The sequence below is a fragment of the Mirounga angustirostris genome, unplaced genomic scaffold (genome assembly GCF_029215605.1).
Source record: "Mirounga angustirostris isolate CCGP_5_RB_7025 unplaced genomic scaffold, mMirAng1.0.hap1 SCAF_14, whole genome shotgun sequence".
Lineage (NCBI taxonomy): Eukaryota > Metazoa > Chordata > Mammalia > Carnivora > Phocidae > Mirounga > Mirounga angustirostris.
In genome coordinates this window covers 48,732,908-48,755,147 of record NW_026991722.1, presented here as the reverse complement: position 1 = coordinate 48,755,147, position 22,240 = coordinate 48,732,908, and the positions used below count along the sequence as shown (strand labels likewise).

General features: G+C 41.9%; 1 protein-coding gene across 3 annotated transcripts in view; it reads right to left on the bottom strand.

Annotated features, from left to right (window-relative positions):
* The window catches only part of ABHD3 (abhydrolase domain containing 3, phospholipase), a 66,369-nt gene that overhangs the window by 36,729 nt on the left and 7,400 nt on the right, over nt 1–22,240 (bottom strand). For 2 of the 3 annotated variants that reach the window (XM_045886944.3, XM_045886945.3), the window contains exons 2-4: nt 4,784–5,433; nt 4,073–4,236; nt 2,826–3,008 (exon numbers count right to left, since the gene is read on the bottom strand). In XM_045886944.3, the coding sequence (XP_045742900.1) occupies nt 2,826–3,008; nt 4,073–4,236; nt 4,784–4,945 (509 nt within the window). In that variant the 5' untranslated portion in view covers nt 4,946–5,433. The remainder of the gene's footprint in view (nt 1–2,825; nt 3,009–4,072; nt 4,237–4,783; nt 5,434–22,240) is intronic. The other variant, XM_064577847.1, reaches the window with a different exon arrangement.

Genomic DNA, 22,240 nt, shown 5'->3' with positions numbered 1-22,240 from the left:
ACACCCCCAAGGTATTGAGGAATTTGTACTGCCTATGAAACTCTACTGTGTAAGAGACATTATAATACAATCAAAGCATTCCTGTAAGCAAACTAGATGTTAAAATATCCCAAGAGGTAGGTTTGCTTGTACTTGCTCTTTAAATTATAAAAAGTATTCTATTCTGATCAGGGAATAGAAGGTCTGGGAAGGAAAACATAAACATTCCTGGGCGCCTGGGTGGCTCAGTTGGTTAGGCGACTGCCTTCGGCTCAGGTCATGATCCTGGAGTCCCGGGATCGAGTCCCGCATCGGGCTCCCTGCTCGGCGGGGAGTCTGCTTCTCCCTCTGAGCCTCCTCCCTCTCATGCTCTCTGTCTCTCACTCTCTCTCTCTCAAATAAATAAATAAAATCTTAAAAAAAAAAAATTTGGAAAACATAAACATTCCTAAAGACCCACTTTGTTCAGGTCACTAAACCAAGTACTTTATATATTCTAATTCATTTAAACTGTCTGTAGTAAATGAGAAGCTGTAATTGGTAAATTTAAAAATTAATTGCCAAGGTCACTCAGTAAGTAGAAGTTCCAACATGTGAACACAGACCCAGCTCCAAATCCCACACACATATTCCTATATTACACAGCCTCAAAGGACTCAACCCATCCTTCTGCCAAAGTTCCAGATCTTTTTTTTTTTTTTTTACTTCAGTGGTCTTCAGAACTGCCTTGCTGTCTCTGGTAGGTTGCAAAAATATTTTGTAGGCCTTTCTATCAAGAGGTGGAGTCTATTTCCCTACTCTTCAACTCTGGGTTGACCACGTGACTCGCTTGGACTGGAATGTGGCAGAAGCAACGTTATGAGAGTTCTTAGCTTGAACCTCAAGGAGCCTTGAAGCTTTTACATTTGTACTCTTGGAACCCTCTGCCACCAAATGAACAAACTCGGGGTGAGCCTGATGGTGGATGAGGGGCCACATGGAGCTGAGATGCGTCATCCCTGCTGAGGGCCCCCATGCATGGAGTTGTCCTGGCTGCTGACCTCAAATGCATGAACGATCCCAGCCAAGAGCAGAAGAACCCTCCAGCTTTGCTCAGCCCAAATTCCAGAACCACAGAATTATGAGCAGAATGGTTGTTTTTTTAGTTACTAAGTTTTGGGATAGTTTGTTATACAGCAAAAGCTAACTGATACACCCTCTCCAACTTAGATTCAGTGATCCTCTTGTAGTTAAGAACAAAAGGGGATAGTCCAAAAGGCCACTGAAAAGTTTACAGACCACTGCTTATTCATGTATTCTGCTACTTTCAAGCCCAGTCTAATTCACTGTTAGAGTTACTGAAACCCAAATAAGGTGGGTCTTCACAGCAGCTGACAGGGACACTGTCCAGCCTACTCTTCTCACAGGCTCCTTGTGGCAAGGACAACTTCTCACAACTCTTTGTTGTGAGAAGTATCTAGCACAAAACCTTCCTTATATCATACATTCTCCACAAAATTTCTGAACCAACAGAAGAGATTTTAACCCTCAGGGGAGCTAGAATCTTCCAAAAGCTCTGAAGCACAGTGTAATGATAGCCATGGTCATAAAATTTGGCAACTTTTGCAAATGATGGAAAACTGCCTTGTGTACTGGCAACTCCAGGGCTTATGAAATTTAGTCCTTGAGTTTCAACTACATTGTTTTTAAAAGCACTTCCTGTCTTGGGAGACGGCTCAGGCCAAGTATAGAATCAGCAATTTAAATATGCACAATAGGCTTTATGATCTGTACTTTTTGAGCATGACTAAATTTTAGCAAAAAATTGGAATCAAGCCTCACATCTAACTGGATGATGCTAAACATGGAATAATGAAGAATTCCTGCTATTAGTGAAAATTTCACAAGAACAATAATTCTGGTACATCTATCAAAATGTCTGAGAGACTGTCATTTCATGCACAAAATAGGTTTTATCTATACAAGATCAGAGTTAACTTGTTAAAATTGAATTAGTTCTTACGGTATTTCCCCACTTACATAAAATGTTTTCATTAATATAAACTCTACATCATTTTTTCACACAGAGTGTTTCAATTTGAACAAAAGATACAACTCTACTTTAAATGCAACTCAGAGTGTTCCATTATAATAATTACCATCAGCTATAAAAGACACAAAAAAGCAGTACTTTTCACAATGACTCTGCTTTAAGATTTTAGAGCTGAATCTGAAATTTAAAGTTGCTAAGTCACTTGTAAAAAGGGAAATTGTACCTGGTGACTAAGTTGAATAATGGTTCCTAAAGAATACTATGGCATCATCGACTGGACATTCGTTATGTGTATCTGCAAACTCAGGTGGACAGAAGAGGCATGGATCACCTTTGGAAAAATAAGGCTCACCTACAAGATGATTCTGAATATTTTTTACATTTGAGGTCTGAGCCAATAAGACAAGATTAGTGGATTCAGGGCTCAAATATGGAACAAGACATGAGGATCACTATGTACTCTCTCAGGGGTTTGTAATGGCTATTTTCCATAGCACTGCTTTCAGTGGGCCTACTGCTCCTCAGACCTGGGTCCTATGTCAATTCCTAGGTGATACTAATTTCATTCATTCATTCATCCAAAATCTGCTTAGTATCTACTAGGCTAAGTGCTATTTCCTATGAGATGATTCAGTTATGCATCTTCCTGGGGGAAAAAAGAAAGGCAAAAGAGGAAGCAGAGAAAAATAATAATCTAGGCAACTGCTTAATCCATGCAAAAAATAACAAGTATTTCTGAAACAAACATAGAGATAGATTTGTGCTTCATTTAGGACAAATTACGTGAAAAATGGAATAAATCTTTTACTGGTACCTGTATCCCAATTCTTCACTAAGATGGATCATATGAAGGATATACGATTCCTTGCTTGTTCCAGTGAGGCCAGGCAACAATAAGATAGTAGGTCTGGTGGTGGCATCCATATAACATTTGCTGTTACAATTATCAAACCAGTCCAGTGAAATTTGTCCGCCATCTGCAGTTTTAATAAGTTCACTGAAAGGAATAAAAGACATACTCATTAAGTGTTTCGAGTCATGTCTTAAAATTAGTGTCTTAATTTTATAAATATATGACATGATTTGGTCATCTGAAAAGAACTTTTTTTTCAGCATTCACTAACACACACTTATATCACTCTCTTATTACAAGAATGATATGAGATTAGTACCATAACGTATTTCCAGCAACACCACAAAAAGGCAGCATATAAAAATGAACTACAAAGTACTTCACATATTTACCTTTATCATTTCCTCATTACTCTAAAATATCCAGCCCTATTTGATTGAGGTCACCCAAATAATTCATCAGGGAATTGTGAATAAGTAAAGTGCTGATCTGATCACTGCTCTGGCCCTTTGACTCAGTAATGTAGTCTCTCCACAGAGTATATTATAAAATTTGCTTCTTAAATATTTTAAAGTACTTCTCACACAGTATCTATGAACTTAAAGAATTTTCCCAAATAGTGCAAATTCCAGGCAACAAAAGGAACTCCAGAAAGACTAGATGACTCAGGGAAATTAATAGTAGGCACCATCTAAATCTCCTGATTACTGAGAAATTCTGGATCATATCTTTAACACCTCAAGGACATTAGCATCAAGAACCCATCTGCTTATTAATATGAAATCCTTTTACAGGAGCCCATCATGCAAAATCCAAATTAATTGGCATCGTTCTCCACCCCATCCCCACTCCCAGCATCAGTGAGTTGGTATATATCATCAAAGGATCTAGGTCCTCAGGGACAGATGCATGCCAAATTGGAAAAGGGTAACCCTCAAACACTTCTCTAGAAATAAACCGGTTACATCAAGGCGTGCGGGCGCTTGCGAGCGCGCGCGCGCGCGCACGCACACACACACGGTGAAAGGCAATACCTGAATATTTTCCTGCAACTGAGTGTGTGTTGGGTGGGGGCGAGGGGGCAAACCTTCCATTTTCAATCCCCTTTCTTTTCTATATGCTGACCAACCAAAGGTTAACCAAGGACTGGGAGTATGCCAAAAACCCCGTGGTTTTGAAGAAATGACGGCAAATGGAAATATACTTACTTCCTGTACTGCACCGAGGGCTTAGAAGTGATGAAAGGTCTCAGGAGTGTCTGTCCTCGACTCTCCCAGCACCAGACCGTCGGGTAGTACGTTTCTGTCACCACCGGACAGTGGTTCTCGAGGAAGCGGCTGAAGCTCTCACCCCCCGTCACTAACTGGGGCTTCTGTGGGCGAAAGCCAGTATTATGGTGAAGGGTCCAGAACAAAGTTCTGCCAACCGTAAACCAGAAATGAGCAGACTCGTCCCTCGCGCACGCGCTCCCTCCGATTACATCTCCTTCGAGAAGCCTCACACACATCGCAGTCACAACGGACTTAAAGAGTGATTTACCAAAGCCTTGAAGAGAGGAAGGCAAGAGTTGAGATGAGGGAGTCATTCTCAGAAGTGCTCCAGCATTGCCAGGCTAGCGCACGGTGACAGGGCAGTACCGTTGCGCCTGGGTCAGCCGGGTCCTGGCTGCTGTCCAAGGACCCGGGCCGGACCCACAGGCAGGAGGACAAGAGCTGGCCCCCTTTCCCGCCCGCGCTCAAAGGGCGTCCGTGAGGTGCCCGGGAAAGCGCAACAACAGGCGAGCAGCGGCACTCTCGCCTCCAGGGCGGCCCTAGCCACCCGCGCCTGCGGCGGCAGTTCCAGCTTGGCCGGCTGCTGTCGCTCCCAGCAAGCCCCCCCGCGGCCCTGCGCCCCCGCGCCCGCGCCAACCCCTGGCTCACCTTGGCAATGCTGCTCAGGTAATAGCAGGCGTAAGCGACGCTGAAGCCCAGGATCAGGGATAAGCCTACTCCCGAGCCGAAGAACCCAACTCGGACTTGGTGCTCCAGGTAGAGGGAGAGCTCCCTGGAGAGCATCCGCAGGTGCATCGCTAAGCGCTGCATGGTCCTGCGGTGGGAGGCCCGTCCGCCGGCGGGCCACGGAAGGCGGCCGCGGCACCGCCCGGGACCCTTGAGCAGAGCGTCTCTAGCAGGCAGAGCGCAGCTTCCGCCAGCGGGCGCGGCCGAGCGGCCCCGGGAGGCGTAGCACCGCCGCTGGTCGCCGCCGGCTCCGCCCCAGCTTTCACGGAGCCACCAGCCCCGCCACCCGTCAGTCACTCAGGAACCTTCCAGAGGCGCGGTTCCGAGCGCGGCCACCGGGGCGGGGGGCGGACTGCGTCTCCCGGTCTGGTGGTCTGGTCGCAGTCAGGCTGGGTGACCCCCAAAGGTGGGCAGAGATCGAGCGCCGACTTTGGAGAAGGAAATGGGCCTGGCAGTGCGCATTCCGGTCCCTGGCCGGGCACCTGCTCGCGTGACCTTGAACGGTTCCGCACGGCGGTGGGTTGCGTTTAGTACTGTAAACTAGTGGTTTAGGGTGCCCCGGAAAAAAAAAACTGGGGGAGTTAATGCCAAATATATGTTAGAAGAATGCACTACGTAGGGGGAAAAAAAATCCCACATCCCCCAGAAAGTTAGGTTTCCCCTGAACACTATCAAAAGAGAAAAAATAGTCTATAAACACTCAATAATGAGGCTATTCCTACTTTAAATCTCTCTGAATTCTTTTAGTTCCTTAAGTATGCCTTGAATGAGAAGTGGTTACCAGAAATAAATAAGGAGATCAAGAAAAGGAACTGGGATTCAAAAAATTTTAAAGCCTATTTGTGGTTCGTTACTGCTTTGAACTTTTAGACTTACACAAATTCAGTTACTTAACATATGGACCAGAAACCATTTACGAAGTAGGTTTTCCTAGGCTTATTTACGGCAACACGACTAAACCGGAAGATAGAGGCATGTAAAAGGGCTAGAAGATTTAGCAGTCTATTATTATGAACTCCTCCCACCTAGAGGTACCAAGCGTGGCAAGACTTAAACAGGCAAAAAGAAAAAGGCAAGGGCTGTAGAGACTATGAAAAATTTCACAGGATTGTAAATTAATCATAGAAATTAGTGATAGAGAAATGGGATGGGCCAGAAATGAGCAATATATTTGGCCTTGATTTGGTCACTGTAATTTGTTGGTTACCAGCACCCAGAATAATTTAGTTGCCTTCACTGAGCCTGTTTTTTTTTTTAATCTGTAGAATAATAATTGCTACTTTATAGAGTCTTTGGGATGACTAAATGAAATAAGGTATGTACTGGTCTTGCCCTGAGCATACGTAATTCTTTTTCACTCACTGGTTCTTGCATCTGATCACACCCAGAAAACGCAAATATACATGGTGGCTGCCATACTGGACAGTGTACATGCAACATTCTTTATAATGCCTGCACCCACTTTCTGCCTTGCCTACCAATAAATACATATATATTTTATTTTGCTGAAGTGTACAGTGAAAATACTATAAAATACTTCATTAACATCACGATGTGTAGAAAGTATGCTGACCTGGGAGTAAACAACTCTGAACTCATCCACCAAACTTAGGCAAACCATTTACTCTTTTGGAGCCTCAATTCCCTGTCTATAAAATAAGACGGTTGAGATTGAAGATGTCAAACTCTCTTTGCTGTTAGAAGAACATTCACAAACTTCCTTACGAACTATTCCAGTTTAGATGAGGAAATGAGAGCTCAGACCTAACCTGACCCCCCAGTAACTTCTTCTGCCTGGTGTCTATGTCTGTGTATAATTCCTTCACCTTGAGTGCAGATAGAACCAGTGACTTACTTCTAACTAACAGAATATAGTAAAAGTGATGAAATGGCACCACTTCTGTGATTATGTTATGTTATGACTCTAGCTTAGCAGAGTGGGGCTAAAAGGCTCTCCCGCCACCTTGAGGAAGCAAACAGCCATATGAACTGCAGATGGAGAGGACCACATAGCAGAGAACTAGTGGTGGCGTCTAGGACTTGTGGGGAGCCTCAAGCCGACAACCAGCAAGAAGGTAGGGCCTTTAAGGAAATGAATTCTGCCAACACTCTGAATAAGCTTGGAAGCAGATTCTTCCTCAGTCAAGCCTCCGGATGAAAACACAGCCTGTCCCACATCTTGACTACTGCCTTCTGAGACCTGGAGCAGAGCCCCAGTTAAGTTGTGCCTGGACCCCTGATCCATGGAAACTGTCAGATAGTAAATATGTTGCTTTAAGCTGCCAAATTTGTGGTGATTTGTTATGGAGCAATAGAAAACTAAGAGAAGATGAAAAAGTCCTACAAAAGCATTCAAATATTAATAAATATCAATGGGTCATTTTACCTACCAATGTACAGTTGACCCTTGAAAAACACGGGGGTTCAAGGCGCCAACCCCTGCACAGTTAAAAATCTGTGTATAACTTTTGACTCTTCAAACACTTAACAGCCTACTATTGATGGAAAGCCTTACTGATAACATAAACAACGGTTGATTAATACATATTTTGTATGTTATAGGTATTATAGACTATATTCTTTTTTATAGAGTTTTTAAAAGATTTTATTTCTTTAATTGAGAGAGACAGAGACAGAGATAGCAACAGAGATAGCTAGAGAGAGCACTAGCAGGGAGGAGAGGGAGAAGCAGGCTCCCAGCTGAGCAGGGAGCCCAATGCAGAGCTCGATCCCAGGACCCTGGGATCATGGGTGGCTCGATCCCAGGACCCTGGGATCAAGGCAGATGATTAACTGACTGAGCCACCAGGCACCCCTATATTATACTCTTATAATAAAGTAAGCTAGAGAAAAGAAAATATTATGAAGAAAATCCTAAGAGAAACACATCTACAGTGTCATACCATATTTATAAAGAAAATCCTTGTGTAAGTGGACCTGTGTAGTTCAAACCCATGTTATTCAAGAGTCAACCATAGTTATTGTAGGAATGTTTTAAATAAGTTAAAGATTTCAGCTTTTTTTTTAAGATTTTATTTATTTTAGAGCAAGAGCGAGAGCAAGAGAGAATGAGCAGGGGGAGGGGCAGAGGAGGAGGGAGAGGGAGAAGGAGGACTCCGTGCTAAGCATGGAGCCCCATGTGGGGCTCCATCTCACGACCCTGAGCTCATGACCTGAGCCAGAACCAAGAGTCAGATGCTTAACTGACTGAGCCACCCAGGTATTCTGATTTCAGCTCTTTCAATTAATATTCAAAATTAAGAAACCCATTGGGATTTTTTTAAAAGATTTTTATTTATTTGTCAAAGAAAGAGACAGAGACAGAACAAGCAGGGGGAGTGACAGGCAGAGGGAGAAGCAGGCTCCCCGCTGAGCAAGGAGCCCGATGTGGGACTTGATCCCAAAACCCTGGGATCACAACCCAAGCTGAAGGCAGAAGCTTAACTGACTGAGCCACCCAGGCATCCCCCCATTGAGATTTTTAATTCTTTTCTTTACACTTCCCTTTAATTGTCACAATGAACATTTATTACTTTTTAAACAGTAAAAAAATTCATTTAAAAACATACAAAATTAGTTGTAAAGGAATAAATCATATGAAAAGATATATAGCTAAAAGTAGGAAAGGCCAAACATTCTAAGATGTAATAGAAAAAAAGTTTTAAGTGGGAACACATCTCAGGGCGCCTGGGTGGCTCAGATGATTAAGCCTCTGCCTTTGGCTCAGGTCATCATCTCCAGGTCCTGGGATGGAGCCCCATGTCGGGTTCCCAGCTTAGCGGGGGAGTCTGCTTCTCCCTCTCCCTCTGCCTCTCCCCCTGCTTGTGTTCTCTCTGTCTCTCATTAGAAACCAAGATATGGGCACTGGGTGCCCACTGGGCACTGATGTGGTCATTGATACTGGGGTATCATTGTGTCTAGGTCCTCTCAGCTGACTGAACTAGGTAATATATCTATGTATACTAACCCATGTGTACATATGTCTACTTATATGTGTATCTACGTCTATAGTTGTTTTTGTATCCATCTGCATTTTTAAAAAGATTTTATTTATTTATTTGACAGAGAGAGAGAGCACAAGCAGGGGGAGCGGCAGGAAGAGGAAGAGGGAGAAGCGGGCTCCCATCTGAGCAGGGAGCCCAATGCGGGGCTTGATCCCAGGATCCTGGGATCATGACCTGAGCCGAAGGCAGACGCTTAACTGAAGGCACCACCCAGGCGCCCCATCCATCTGTATTTACATTAAGCTAAAGACGAGTTTGGAAAAGAGATGAGCTTTTTTATATCAACTCCCTGAGAGGTTTTAGGAGGAATTAAACCTCTTAATTAGTAATGTTTCTGGGTTATTTCTCTTCAATTTTTGGATAAAGCAAAATTCTATCTGTAATAGGAAACACCCTATACCCTTAACGTCCTCAATTCTATGGCAAATCAGCAACAGAAATCAGGCAGAGGACAGAATGGTTTATACTTACAGAGAATGCCAGAACTGAACATCACAAGGCATATACTTAATGAAATAAAAATTTTAGGTTACATTCAATTAAAAGAAATATGGTTCTGGGGTGCCTGGGTGGCTCAGTCAGTTAAAGGTCTGACTCTTTATTTTGGCTTAGGTCATAATCTCAGGGTCATGGGATTGAGCCCTGTATTGGGCTCCACTCTCAGAGTGGAGTCTGTTTGTCCCTGTCCCTCTGTTCCCCCCCACACACTCTCTCTCTCTCACTTTAAAAAATAAATAAAATCTTTTTTAAAAAGAAATATTATAATTTTATATGGATTGTTATAAAAATTGTGGATGTCACCAGATTATTAATAAACCACTGCGACCCCAACTCCTCAGTTCTAATACTTATCATTAATACACCAACTGTAGCTCTGTCTTTAGCACCAATTATCCCCAACACTACAAAGTCCAACTTTAGCACTAGCAATCTGATTTCCAACTGATTGATCTTGGCAGGGAGGAGACTATACCCTGGGAACTGAGGCCAAAAACTTCAGGATGAAAAAAGGAATTTAAGTAAGAAAGGGCTCTAGTAACTGGCAGAAAGTCATGTTGGAAAGGAGGAATGTTCATGGGGGACCTGCAGTGGAGGCCTGGGGAAGAAAAAAAGTGGAATTCTTGGGAGACTTCAGAAGTGGTCAAAGGGCAGATGAGTCTGTGGTCCCCAGACCCCAATCCCAATCTGTACTGCTTAGATTTATCACTGGAGTCTTTTTTTCTTTTTAAGTTTTTATTTATTTATTTGAGAGAGGGAGAGCACAAGTGGAGCGGGAGGGGCAGAGGGAGAGGGAGAAACAGACTCCCCACCGAGCAGGGAGCCCAGGGGTGCTGGGCTCGATCCCAGGACCCCGGGATCATGACCTAAGCTGAAGGCAGACACCCAAATGACAGCCACACAGTTGCCCCTTATCACTGCAATCTTGAGCAAAAATCTGCTTAAAGCTTCCCTCAAGGTTAATCTGTGTTTATTAGATTCAGGGTATGGCAGCCAAGTAGTAGGCATAATAGGGAGATAAATTAACCTGCTTCCTCCAAGGTAACTGAAGTCATTTGGGAATGCCTTAATGTGGAGAGGATTAATTTACAGACTAACCCAACTGGAGGAACATAAAGTTCCTCCTTTCATATTTTGTGTAAGAGAGCATGACAGACAGACAGAAAAAGAAAGAAACTATCGGATGGGTTCCACTTGAAATGTTTGAGATCAAAATTATCTTAATAGAACTTTAATAGAATTCCCCTTCATGCAGAGATGCAGCTTTCTGATCATATGTAGTTGGAAAGAGAAATATCTTTGGCTGCCTCGACATCTCTAAAAACACCCTCCCTTGTTAATTCTCAAGTAGCTCATTTATAAGTAAATGTACCCATCGTAGGTAAGTATGGAGTGGTTATGTGAAAGCACTGCAAGAATGTGCTAAAATTAGTTCTTAAGCCAACTCATTTAAGTAATGAAAAAAACAAACAGGGCCCCTGGGTGGCTCAGTCGTTAAGCGTCTGCCTTCAGCTCAGGTCATGATCCCAGGGTCCTGGGATCGAGTCCCACATTGGGCTCCCTGCTCAGCAGGAAGCCTGCTTCTCCCTCTCCCGCTCCCCTGCTTGTGTTCCTGCTCTTGCTATCTCTCTCTCTGTCAAATAAATAAATAAAATCTTTAAAAACAAACAAACAAAAAACAAAAAGGAAAATAGAATAGTAAATTCTTAGCTGCATACCTCCAAACTTACCTGGATATACACACTTGTGTGAGTGATGGGCTATGGTCCTAGAAGGGGCGGGTGGGAAAGAGACCCAAACACAGGTGAAGGCAATGCCCTTTTCTACCTCATCAAATGTCACATCCTATAGTGGGCAGAATTCTAAGATGTCCTCTTCTCAAGATTCCTCCCCCTGGTGTACACTTATATAATCCCCTACCCTTGAGTGTGGGTGGGACAACATCAGTATGATGGGATATCATTTCTGTGATTATGCTATATTTTATAGCAAAGGTGAAGTGATTTTGAAGATGTAATTAAAGCCCCAAGCAGTAGACTTTGAGTGAATCCAAAGGGAGATTTCCTGGGTATGCCTGATCTAATCAGGTGAAGCTTTTAAAAGAGAGTTCAGGAATCAGACATGGGAGAAGTCAGAGACTCTTTCTTCTGCTGGCCTTTAAGAAGTTAGCCTCTATGAGTTAGTTCTACAGTTGCAAGAAAATGAATTCTCCGAATAACCATGTGAACTTGGAAAAGGACCCTGAACCTCAGATAAGACTGTAGCCATAGCTGTAGAATATGTTAGCTGTGGGTTCTTCTTTTTTTTAAAGATTTTATTTATTTACTTGACAGAGAGTGGGAGAGCACAAGTAGGGGGAACAGTAGAGTGAGAGGGAGAAGCAGGCTCCCTGCCAAGCAGGGAGCCCAATGCGAGGCTCGATCCCAGGACCCTGGGATCATGACCTGAGTGGAAGGCAGACACTTAAACATCTGAGCCACCCAGGCCCCCCAGCTGTGGGTTATTCATAAATGCCCTTTATTATGTTGAGGAAATTCCTTTTTACCCCCAGTTTGTTCAAGGTTTTCATCATGAAAAGGTGTGAGATATTTACAGGTACTTTTTCTGTATTAAATGAGATGATCATCTGGTTTTTTTTCCCCCTTTATTCTGGTAATGTGGTCTAGTACATTGATTTTCACAAGCTGAAGCACCCTTGCATTCTAGAATAAATCCTAATCGGCTATGATGTATAATCCTCTTTCGGTGCTGCTGGGTTAGGTTTGCTCATATTTTGTTGAGGATTTTTTTCAACTATATTCATAAGGAATGTTGTCTCTAGTTTCCCTCTATGTTGGTTTTGTCTGGCTTTGGTATCAGGGTAATGCTGGTGTCATAGAATGAGTTAGGAAGTGCTTCCTTCACTTTTATGTTTTGGAGGAGTTTGAGAAGCATTGGTATTAATTCTTTAAATGTTTGGTAGAATTCACCAGTGAAGGCTTATAATCCTAGGCTTTTTTAGGGGGAAGGTTTTTGATTACTGACTCAATCTCTTGTTATAGGTCTGTTCAATTTTTTCTGTTTGTTCTTAAGTCAGTTTTGGTATTATGCATTTTTCTAGAAGTTTGTCTATTTCGGGTTGCCTGGGTGGCTCAGTTGGTTAAGCGTCTGCCTTCGGCTCAGGTCATGATCCTGGGGTCATGGGATCGAGCGTTGTGTTGGGCTCCCTGCTCATCAGGGAGTCTGCTTCTCCCATTCTCTCTGCCCCCCCCCCCATGCTCTCTCTCAAATAAATAAATGGAATCATTAAAGAAAAAAGCTTGTCTATTTCATTTGGATTATCTAATTTGTTGGCTTACCATTGTTCACAGTGTTTTTTTATAATCCTTTTTATTTCTGTGAGATCCATAGTAATGATCCCACTTTCAATCTGATTTTAGTTATTTGCAGATTGTTTTTTTAGTCAGTCTAACTTCAAATTTGTCCATGTTGTCATTGTTTCCAAAGAATTAACTTTTGGTTTCATTAATTTTATTGTTTTTCTATTCTCTATTTATCACTGCTCTAATCTTTATTATTATCTTCCTTCTGCTTGCTTTGGGGTTAACTTGCTTTTCTTTTCTAGTTCCTTAAGTTGTTATGTAAGGTTATTGATTTGGGATCTTTCTTCTTCTTTAATGTAAGCATTTTCTCTCTGAGCACTGCTTTTCTCTGTATTCCATGAGTTTGGGTATGTTGTGTTTGTTTTCATTCATTTTAAATTATCTTTACATCTCTCTTTTGATTTCTTCTTTGACTCACAGGCTGTTTAAGAGTGTGTTGCTTTGGGGTGCCTGGGTGGTTCAGTTGGTTGAGCGTCTGACTCTTGATTTCTATCCTGATCAGTCAGGGTCCTGAGATTGAGCCCCACATCAGACTTTGCACTGGGTGAGGAGCCTGCATGGGATTCTCTCTCTCTCTCTCCCTCTCCCTCTGACTCTCCATTCCCAACCCCCACCCCAGCTCAGGCTTGTGCGCTCTCAAAAAAAAGTGTGTTTTTTGTTTCCACATATTTCTGAATTTTCCAAATTTCCTTCTGTTATTGATTTCTAGCTTTATTTCATTGTGACCAGATAAGATACTTTGTAGGATTTCAGTTTTTTAAAATTCATTGAGACTCGCTTTGTGGACTAGCTTGTGGTCTATCCTGGAGAAATTTCCATGTGCAGTTGAGAAGAATGTATTTTGTTGTTGTTGGATGTGGTATTCCATATATGTCTATTAGGTCTGGTTGGCTTATAGTGTTGTTTGAATTTTCCATTTCCTTGTTTTTTTTTTTTTTTTAATAGATCTTATTTATTTGACAGAGAGAGAGAGAGGGAGACAGTGAGAGAGGGAACACCAGCAGGGGGAGTGGGAGAGGGAGAGGCAGGCCTCCCTCTGAGGCGGAGCAGGGAGGCTGATGCGGGGCTCGATCCCCGGACCCTGAGATCATGACCCGAGCTGAAGGCAGCTGCTCAACCAACTGGGCCATCCAGGCACCCCAGAATTTTCTATTTCCTTATAGATCTTCTGTGTGGTTGTTTTCTCCATCACCAAAATGGCTTACTGAAATAGTCAACTATTATTGTAGAACTGTCTATTTATTCCTCAATTCTGCCAGTTTTTGCCTCATATATTTTGGGGCTTTGTTGTTAAGTGAATATATGTTTATAACTGTTATATCTTCTTGATGGATTGACCTTCTTATCAATATATGTCTTTGCTTGTCTTTTGTAATGATATTTTACTTAAAGTTTGTTTGGTCTGCTTTTAGTCTACCTGCCCCAGCTCTCCTTTGATTACTATTTGCATGTTACAGTGGGTTGAATACGGACTGCAAAAAGATATGTCTAAGTCTTAACTCATACTTATTTGGAGATAGGGTCTTCGCTACAGATGTAATTAAGTGAATGGTTCTGAGATGAGATCATCTTGGTCTTAGGTTGGGCCTTAAATCCAATGACAGGCAACCTTATAAGTGAAAGGAAAGGGATATTTGAGAGTCGCACACAGAAGGCCATGTGAAGATGGAGGAGGGCATTGAAGTAATGTATCTACAAGCTACAGAATGACTAAGGATGCCAGCAGCAACCAGAAGCTAGGAGAGAGGCATGGGATGGATTCACCCTCAACCTCCAGAAGGAGCTAACCTGGCCAACACCTTTATTTTGGACTTCTGGTCTCTAGAACTGCAAAAGAATAAATTTCCTTTGTTTTTAGCTGCTTAGTTTGTGGTAATTTGTCATAGGGAACTAGTACATGTGGAATATATTTTTCCATCCTTTCACTTTCAACCTATTTTTGTCTTTGATGCTAAAGTGAATCTCTTACAGACAGCATATAGTTGGATTTTTGTTTTGTTTTGTTTTTTTAAGATTTTATTTATTTATTTGTCAGAGAGAGAGAGAATGCACAAGCAGGGGGAATGGCAGGCAGAGTGAGGAGCAGGCTCCCCACTGAACAAGGAGCCCCATGTGGGATTCAATCCTAGGACCCTGGGATCATGACCTGAGCTGAAGGCAGACCTTAACCGACTGAACCACCCAGGTGTCTTTTATTTATTTTTTAAATCCATTCAGCCAATCTCTGTCTTGTTGTTTTTTTTTTTCCTGTCTTGTTTTTAAAAACGGCTTTACTGAGATATAATTTACATTATACAATTCACTTGTTTAAAGTGTACAATTCAGGGGCGCCTCGGTGACTCAGTCAGTTAAGCATAGGACTCTTGGTTTTGGCTCCAGTCATGATCCTGGGGTTGTGGGATTGAGCCCCGTGCTGGGCTCCAAGCTGCTGAGCACGGAGCCTGCTTTGGATTCTCTCTCTCCCTCTGCCCCTTCCCCCCTTCAAAAAAAATAAAGTGTACAATTCAATGGGCTTTTTTGGGTATATTAGATAATTTTTTAAAAAGATTTTATTTATTGATTTGAGAGAGAGAAAGAGAAAGCACGAGCAGGGAGAGGGGGAAAGGGAGAAGCCGACTCTCCATTGAGCAGGGAGCCTGATGCAGGGCTGGATCCCAGGACCCTGAGATCATGACCTGAGCCGAAGGCAGACGCTTAACTGACTGAGCCACCCAGGTGCCCCAGATAATAAATTTTAATTTTTTTAAAATTTATTTTTGAGAGAGAGAGAATGACAGAGAGAGAGAGAAGGAGAAGGGTGAGGGTCAGAGGGAGAAGCAGACTCCCCGCCGAGCAGGGAGCCCGATGCGGGACTCGATCCCGGGACTCCAGGATCATGACCTGAGCTGAAGGCAGTTGCTTAACCAACTGAGCCACCCAGGCGCCCAATAAATTTAAAAAAATCTATAAATAAGGGGCGCCTGGGTGGCTCAGTCATTAAGCGTCTGCCTTTGGCTCAGGTCATGATCCCAAGGTCCTGGGATCGAGCCCCGCATCAGGCTCCCTGCTCTGTAGGAAGCCTGCTTCTCCTCTCCCACTCTCCCTGCTTGTGTTCCCTCTCTCTGTGTGTCTCTCTGTCAAATAAATAAATAAAATCTTTAAAAAAAATCTATAAATCAACACATATTTATGTAGTAAATATGTGTGGTATTTTGTCATATGTATCATATGTGATAAATGCAGATAACAAAATTTGTCAATTTAACCATTCTTAAGCATAAAATTCAGTGATATTAATCCCATTCACAATGTTGTACAAACATCGCTGCTTTTATTTCAAAACTTTTTTTATTACCCCAAACAGAAACTCTGTAATCTTGAGCAATAACTCCTCATTGCCTTTCCACCAACCCCCATGGTAATCTCTAATTTATTTGTTGTCTCTTTGAATTTGACTAGTATAGGTACCTAATGTAAGTGGAACTATACTATATTTATCCTTTTCTGTCTGGCATATTTCACTTATAATGCCTTCAAGTTTCATCCATGTTGTAGCATCAGAACTTCACTTCTTTTTAAGGCAAAATAATAGCCCATTGTGTATATATACCACATTTTGTTTGTCCATTCACCTATTGATGAACACATGCGTTGTTTCCACCTTTTGGCTGTTGTGAATAATACTGCAACGAACACTGCCATACAAATGTCTGAGTACCTACTTTCAATTTCTTTCTTTTTTTATTTGAGTATAGTTGATGCGCAATGTTATGTGAGTTTCAGGTACACAACATAGGGATTTGACCCTATGTTTATACCTTATGCTATGCTCACCACAAGTGTAGCTGCCATTTGTCCCCATACATCACTATTACAATATCATTGACTATACTCCTTATGCTGTACCTTTTCTTCCCATGACTTATGCATTCTGTAACTGGAAGCCTGTATCTCCCACTCCCCTTAACCCATCTTGCCCAACACCTCACCCCCTCTCCACAATTCCTTTGGGTAGATATATAGGAGTGGAATTGCTGATTATATTGTAATTCTTGTTATGTTTTGCCACAATAAAAAAAAACTTTAAATTTATCTTTTTAACTCTTTATGTGTGCAGTTCAGTGGCATTAACTATGTTCAGATGGGTATGCAACCATCACCACCATCCATCTCTAGAAATTTTCATCTTCTTGATAGAATATTCCAGTGAAATGTTGTAAGTGTGGTAGATCTTGGAAGGAGAGAAGTTATAGATGAGAGAAAGTTTGTACAGTTTGGCACTAGGAATTATAATTGGACTCAGCCAATTCACATCTTTTTCTGTGATGGAATGCCTGGGAGCACTCACAAAGGTTCATGGTAACATGAGGCATTGCTGAAATTTTTATGTTGTGTCTGACCACACGCCAACAGGAAGGGAAAAATTGCTCTATAAAGTCTTCATGGGAAAAAACAAAACAAAACAAATCTTTCACAAGAGTTTTGTTGCATTACTCAAGTTTTTACTGTTGGCAAATCTAATTTGGGAGGACAAGGAAAAGAAGTGTTATTTGTTGTTTGGGATCTGAGGTGCTGGTACAAATTGGTGGGAATGATGCAAGTTTGTCATAGCTCTGAGACAGATCCTGACAGGCAAGGGGTGTAAGGGGGCTGATACTGTCCCTACTTCTGTGCAGAGTGCCTTCGAGAGCCAGCCTGTCACACAGGTCTAAGATTATGGCCCCTAATATGCTTGCATTTCTGACAAGTTTGGCCACAGATGTGTTTGCTTGGACTCCTCTGACACCAAATCTTGGCACTTCTCAAAACTATGCTGTAAGGGGGCGCCTGGGTGGCTCAGTCGTTAAGCGTCTGCCTTCGGCTCAGGTCGTGATCCCGGGGTCCTGGGATCGAGCCCCGCATCGGGCTCCCTGCTCAGCAGGAAGCCTGCTTCTCCCTCTCCCACTCCCCCTGCTTGTGTTCCTGCTCTCATTCTCTCTGTCAAATAAATAAATAAAATCTTAAAAAAACACAAAACTATGCTGTAGGATATATTTTAAAAAATGAACCAAGAACGATTATATGTATATGTACAAAAATTATTAAACTCCTTTGTTGTATACATTAAGCAACCAAGGACCAGAAAAGTTAGGTGATTTGCTGATAAGAGCTAGTAAGCCTCAGTGTTAAGCTAGAACTAAAGTCTCCTGACTTTCTCATTTCATTCTACCACATTGTTTCTAGTCAAAAGGCTGACATGATCTAAACTATCAGATTATTTCCTCTAAATGTCTCAGAATTCAAGCAATTCTAGTTTAAGCATTGTATGATATGTTCCAACATAATCATTAGTATTCATTTTCCAAAACATTTTTTTTCTTGAGCATTTATTTGCTTTCTTTGGCACTGGTATCCTTGTTTCTACTTTTAGACCAGGTGCTTTGGGTAGAGCTGACACCACACTGAACTTAAGAGTGACATGAGGAGCACCTGGGTGGCTCAGTGGGTTGGGCGTTGACTCTTGGTTTTGGCTCAGGTTGTGATCACTGGGTTGTGAGATGGAGCCCCGCGTTGGTGTCTGCACCCAGTGCTGAGTCTGCTCTCTCTCTCCCCCTCTCTCTCCCCCTCTGCTCCTTCCCCCACTTGTGCTCTCTCTCTAAGATAAAGAAAATCTTTACCAAAAAAAGTGACATGAAACCCAGGCCTTTCATGACCTCAGAGTTTGACTCAAGGCTAGGTACATGATCAGTTCAGTCATTGTGTCACAAGGAGACTTTTGCTGAGGCTGTTGGGAGAGAGTGGGGGACCTCTTTATGCTGGAACTTCTAGCAGTAAGATGAATGAAGCCAGGAGCTTGAGTCTAGTTGGTGACTACAAAGGAAGCCAAGAAAAGGAAAGAGAAATGAGAACTGGAAAAAAACTGAATCATGGACCTGTACATCTGAAACAAATAATACATTATATACTAAAGAAAAAAAAAAGAAGATAGTAGGAAGGGAAAAATGAAGGGGGGGAAATCGGAGGGGGAGATGAATCATGAGAGACTATGGACTCTGAGAAACAGACTGAGGGTTCTAGAGGGGAGGAGGGTGGGGGGATGGGTTAGCCTGGTGATGGGTATTAAAGAGGGCACGTATTGAATGGAGCACTGGGTGTTATACTCAAACAATGAATCATGGAACACTACATCAAAAACTAATGATGTAGGGGCGCCTGGGTGGCTCAGTTGGTTAAGCGACTGCCTTCGGCTCAGGTCATGATCTCAGGGTCCTGGGATTGAGGATGTCCTTCAGATTTTGCCAGTTTTTATAGGCACTCCTTTCTTGGTGGATTGCAGTTCTACGAAATTTTATCGTATGTGTGGATTCGAGTAACTCATCATAACCGGGGTTCAGAACTGTTCCATCACCACAAGGAAACTATTTTGTTAGCCATTAAAGTCATGCCCTTCCCCCAACTCTACCCCTGGCAACCATTGATATGTTCTCTAGCACTATAATGTTGTCACTTTAAGAATAATAAAAAAAAAAATGAATCTAAAAAAAATAAAAACAATTATCATCAAAAGAACACTTAAAAAAAAAAAAGAATGTTATATAAGTGGAATTATACACTATGTAACCCTTCAAGATCCATCCAAGTTGTTGTGTGCATTAAGTTTGTTCATTTTTATGGAAGAGTAGTATTCATTCTCCTGAGACTTCTTTGACAACTGAAACATTCCTCCTTCTTGTGTCTGTGGAGACTAGCCTCTCCTTGAGTGAAGACACTGCAGTGAATCATCTGAAGCAGTTCCTTATCTGACCTAGGAGAAGATAGATTATTACCACAGCCCCTCCCCCACCTCCCATTGCAAGATTTTGGAAATTTATATTGTCAGAGACATGAGAATATGTGTGGGAATGAATTTTCTAAGTGCTGACAAAAAAGAACAGAACTTAACATTGGACTGGCCTGAAATGATCAACATGGGAGCACTTACCAGAGTTTTCAGATACAGTATGTAGCTTAAGCAGCAGTTTGGTTGACTGAAAACTGGACTTAATGGTGGCTTACTTTCAGTAGGTTCAGATGTCAGAGCTTCCCTGGTATAATTTCAAGGAAGGAAACCAAAAGCTTCAGGAGCAGGAAAGTTATCCTAGAGGACATTCTTCATTAAGCTGTTGAGAACTGCGCTGATGAGGGGATCACCAGCATTTTTAAAAAGCTCACTGACAGCGGCCATCTGCATATCAGGGATGATGGTGGGGCATTTCACCATTGAAATGGGTTCCTTGATTTCATGCCAGAGTAACAGAAGTCAGGTATCAATGCTTAACCATCAGAGACTAGGTGAATGCAGTTACTAAAAGGGGCAATAGGACCAGAGTAGAAATCAGAATGTTTTAATTTACATAGGTCGTTGGTGGTGGCAATTAATCATGGTGAATTAAATAGATGGGCACTTTACTTAAGTAATTTTTTATCTATATAATCAGAAAAACTCTAGTTCTAGTTGATAGAGACCTGACTTGAGTTACCACATAAGCCATGGCCTTTTATCCAGTGTATGAATGTAAGCCATTTCACAGGAACTTGAATGAAGAGGAGGTGGGTCTTCATGAGAATGGACCCTGTGACACAGCTGTAACTTTACCCTATAATTCTTCCTTCCCCCTTTTTTCTCCACAAAAGGAACCAGCTACCATTTTCCAGAGTGAAGGGGCATGAAGGAAAGGGAAATTTCCCTTTTAGAAGTTCCTGTATATTGGCTATGAGTATGCCGATCCCTATGGGCACTCAAGCCATTAAAACCCATTGATCAGAGTGGTGATCATGAACCTCACGTGGTTAATCCAGTTTGGGCTCTAGTACATTGTATGATTTCTGAATGCGTAGCTGGGATAGACAAACCTGGCAACTGGAAGAATCTGCATATTGGCTCCCCCATCTATGGAGTGAAACATAATAGTATAAAAAGTCCTAATGGAAGTTCTGTAATTGCCTTTTCTTACCACAACAATAAACCAAAAGCATTAATGACATTCCTGGAGGGATTGCAGAGATTGGTGCCCCCATCAAAGACTTGAAAAATGCAGACAGTGATTCCTATCACTTCCCTATTTAACCTGCTATTTAGCCTGCAAAGGAAGATGGCTCTTGTGTATTATTGTAAATTTTATCAGGTAGTGACTAAATTATAGCTGTTTTAGATGTGTCCTCTTTATTTTTATGTTTTATATATGGCCTCTTAAATGGAGCCTATCAATATGCAGCTCCAGCTTTTGCAGCTGTTGATCTGGCAAGTGCTTTTTTCTCAGTAACCCTTGACAAGTAGCCGCACAAACATACTGCTCTCACCTAGCAGTAGTAGCAGCATAACTTTAGCCATGGAAGCAGTCTTTCCTCGGGGCTAAGTACTGTTCTCTGTCATAATCTAGGTTACCGAGGCTCCATTACAGTTATGACATTGTATTGATTTGACTTGGTGGGCTACAAGTGTCAAGAACCCTAGATGTAGTAGTAAGACTCATGCATACCAGCGGATGGGAGATATCCTTCAAGAAAATTTAGGTCTTGTCACTTTGGTGAAGTTGCCAGGAGTCCAGGAGTAATGGAGCATATCAGAATATCCTTTCTAAAATACGAGGCAATCGCTACAAATTGCACTGTTAGCTGCTAAGGAAGAAATAAAATGCTTGGGGCTTCCTTTTTGGATTTTACAGGCAAGATACATCACGTTTGTATTGCTCTGCTCCATAAACCAGTTTTAAGTAGGTCCCAAAGCAAGAAAATATTCTGCAGTAGGCCTAGGCTGCAAGGCAAGCTTCTCTGCCATGTGGGCCGTGTAACCTAAGCCAGTCAATGTTGTTAGTAATATCTGTGACATGTGCAGATACTATATGGATCCTGTCAAATGCTGATAGTAGAATCCCAGGGCAAAACTCTAGGATTTTAGAGCAAAATTATGCCCTCTTCTGTCACTAAGTATTTTCCTTTTGAAAAATAGCTCCTGTTTGCTCCTGAATTATGATTGAAACTAAATGCCTGACCATGGAATACCAACTGAGATACATGCTTTGAACAGGTGATAAATATATAGTATTTCCACAGTCAGAATTGATAGATTCAGCTATCAAGGGGTTGACATGGCTCTTTTCACTATTATAGTATTTTCCATCCTGGGAAGTGTTTTTGATTTCCATCTTTACAACTTTATATTTCACTGGTTTAATGAATGTATTTCCCAAGTGAGGAATGTTTCCACCAGCCATACAATAATAATTCCACTGAATTGGCCATTGGGACTGCTATTTGAACATTTTAGATTCCTCAAGCCATTGAACCAACAGGCAAAGAAAAGAGTTACTATATTGATTGGGTGATTGGTCCCAATTATTACATAGAAATGGGATTCCTGATACAGAAAGGTTAAGAAAGGACTGTGTTTAGAATCTAGAGATTCTCTGGTGTCCATTTTAGTATTGTTCATTCATGTTCTAATAAAATTTAATGGTAGACTACATGTACTAGTTAGGATTCCCCAGAAAAACAAAACCCATGGCCTCTGTGTGTGT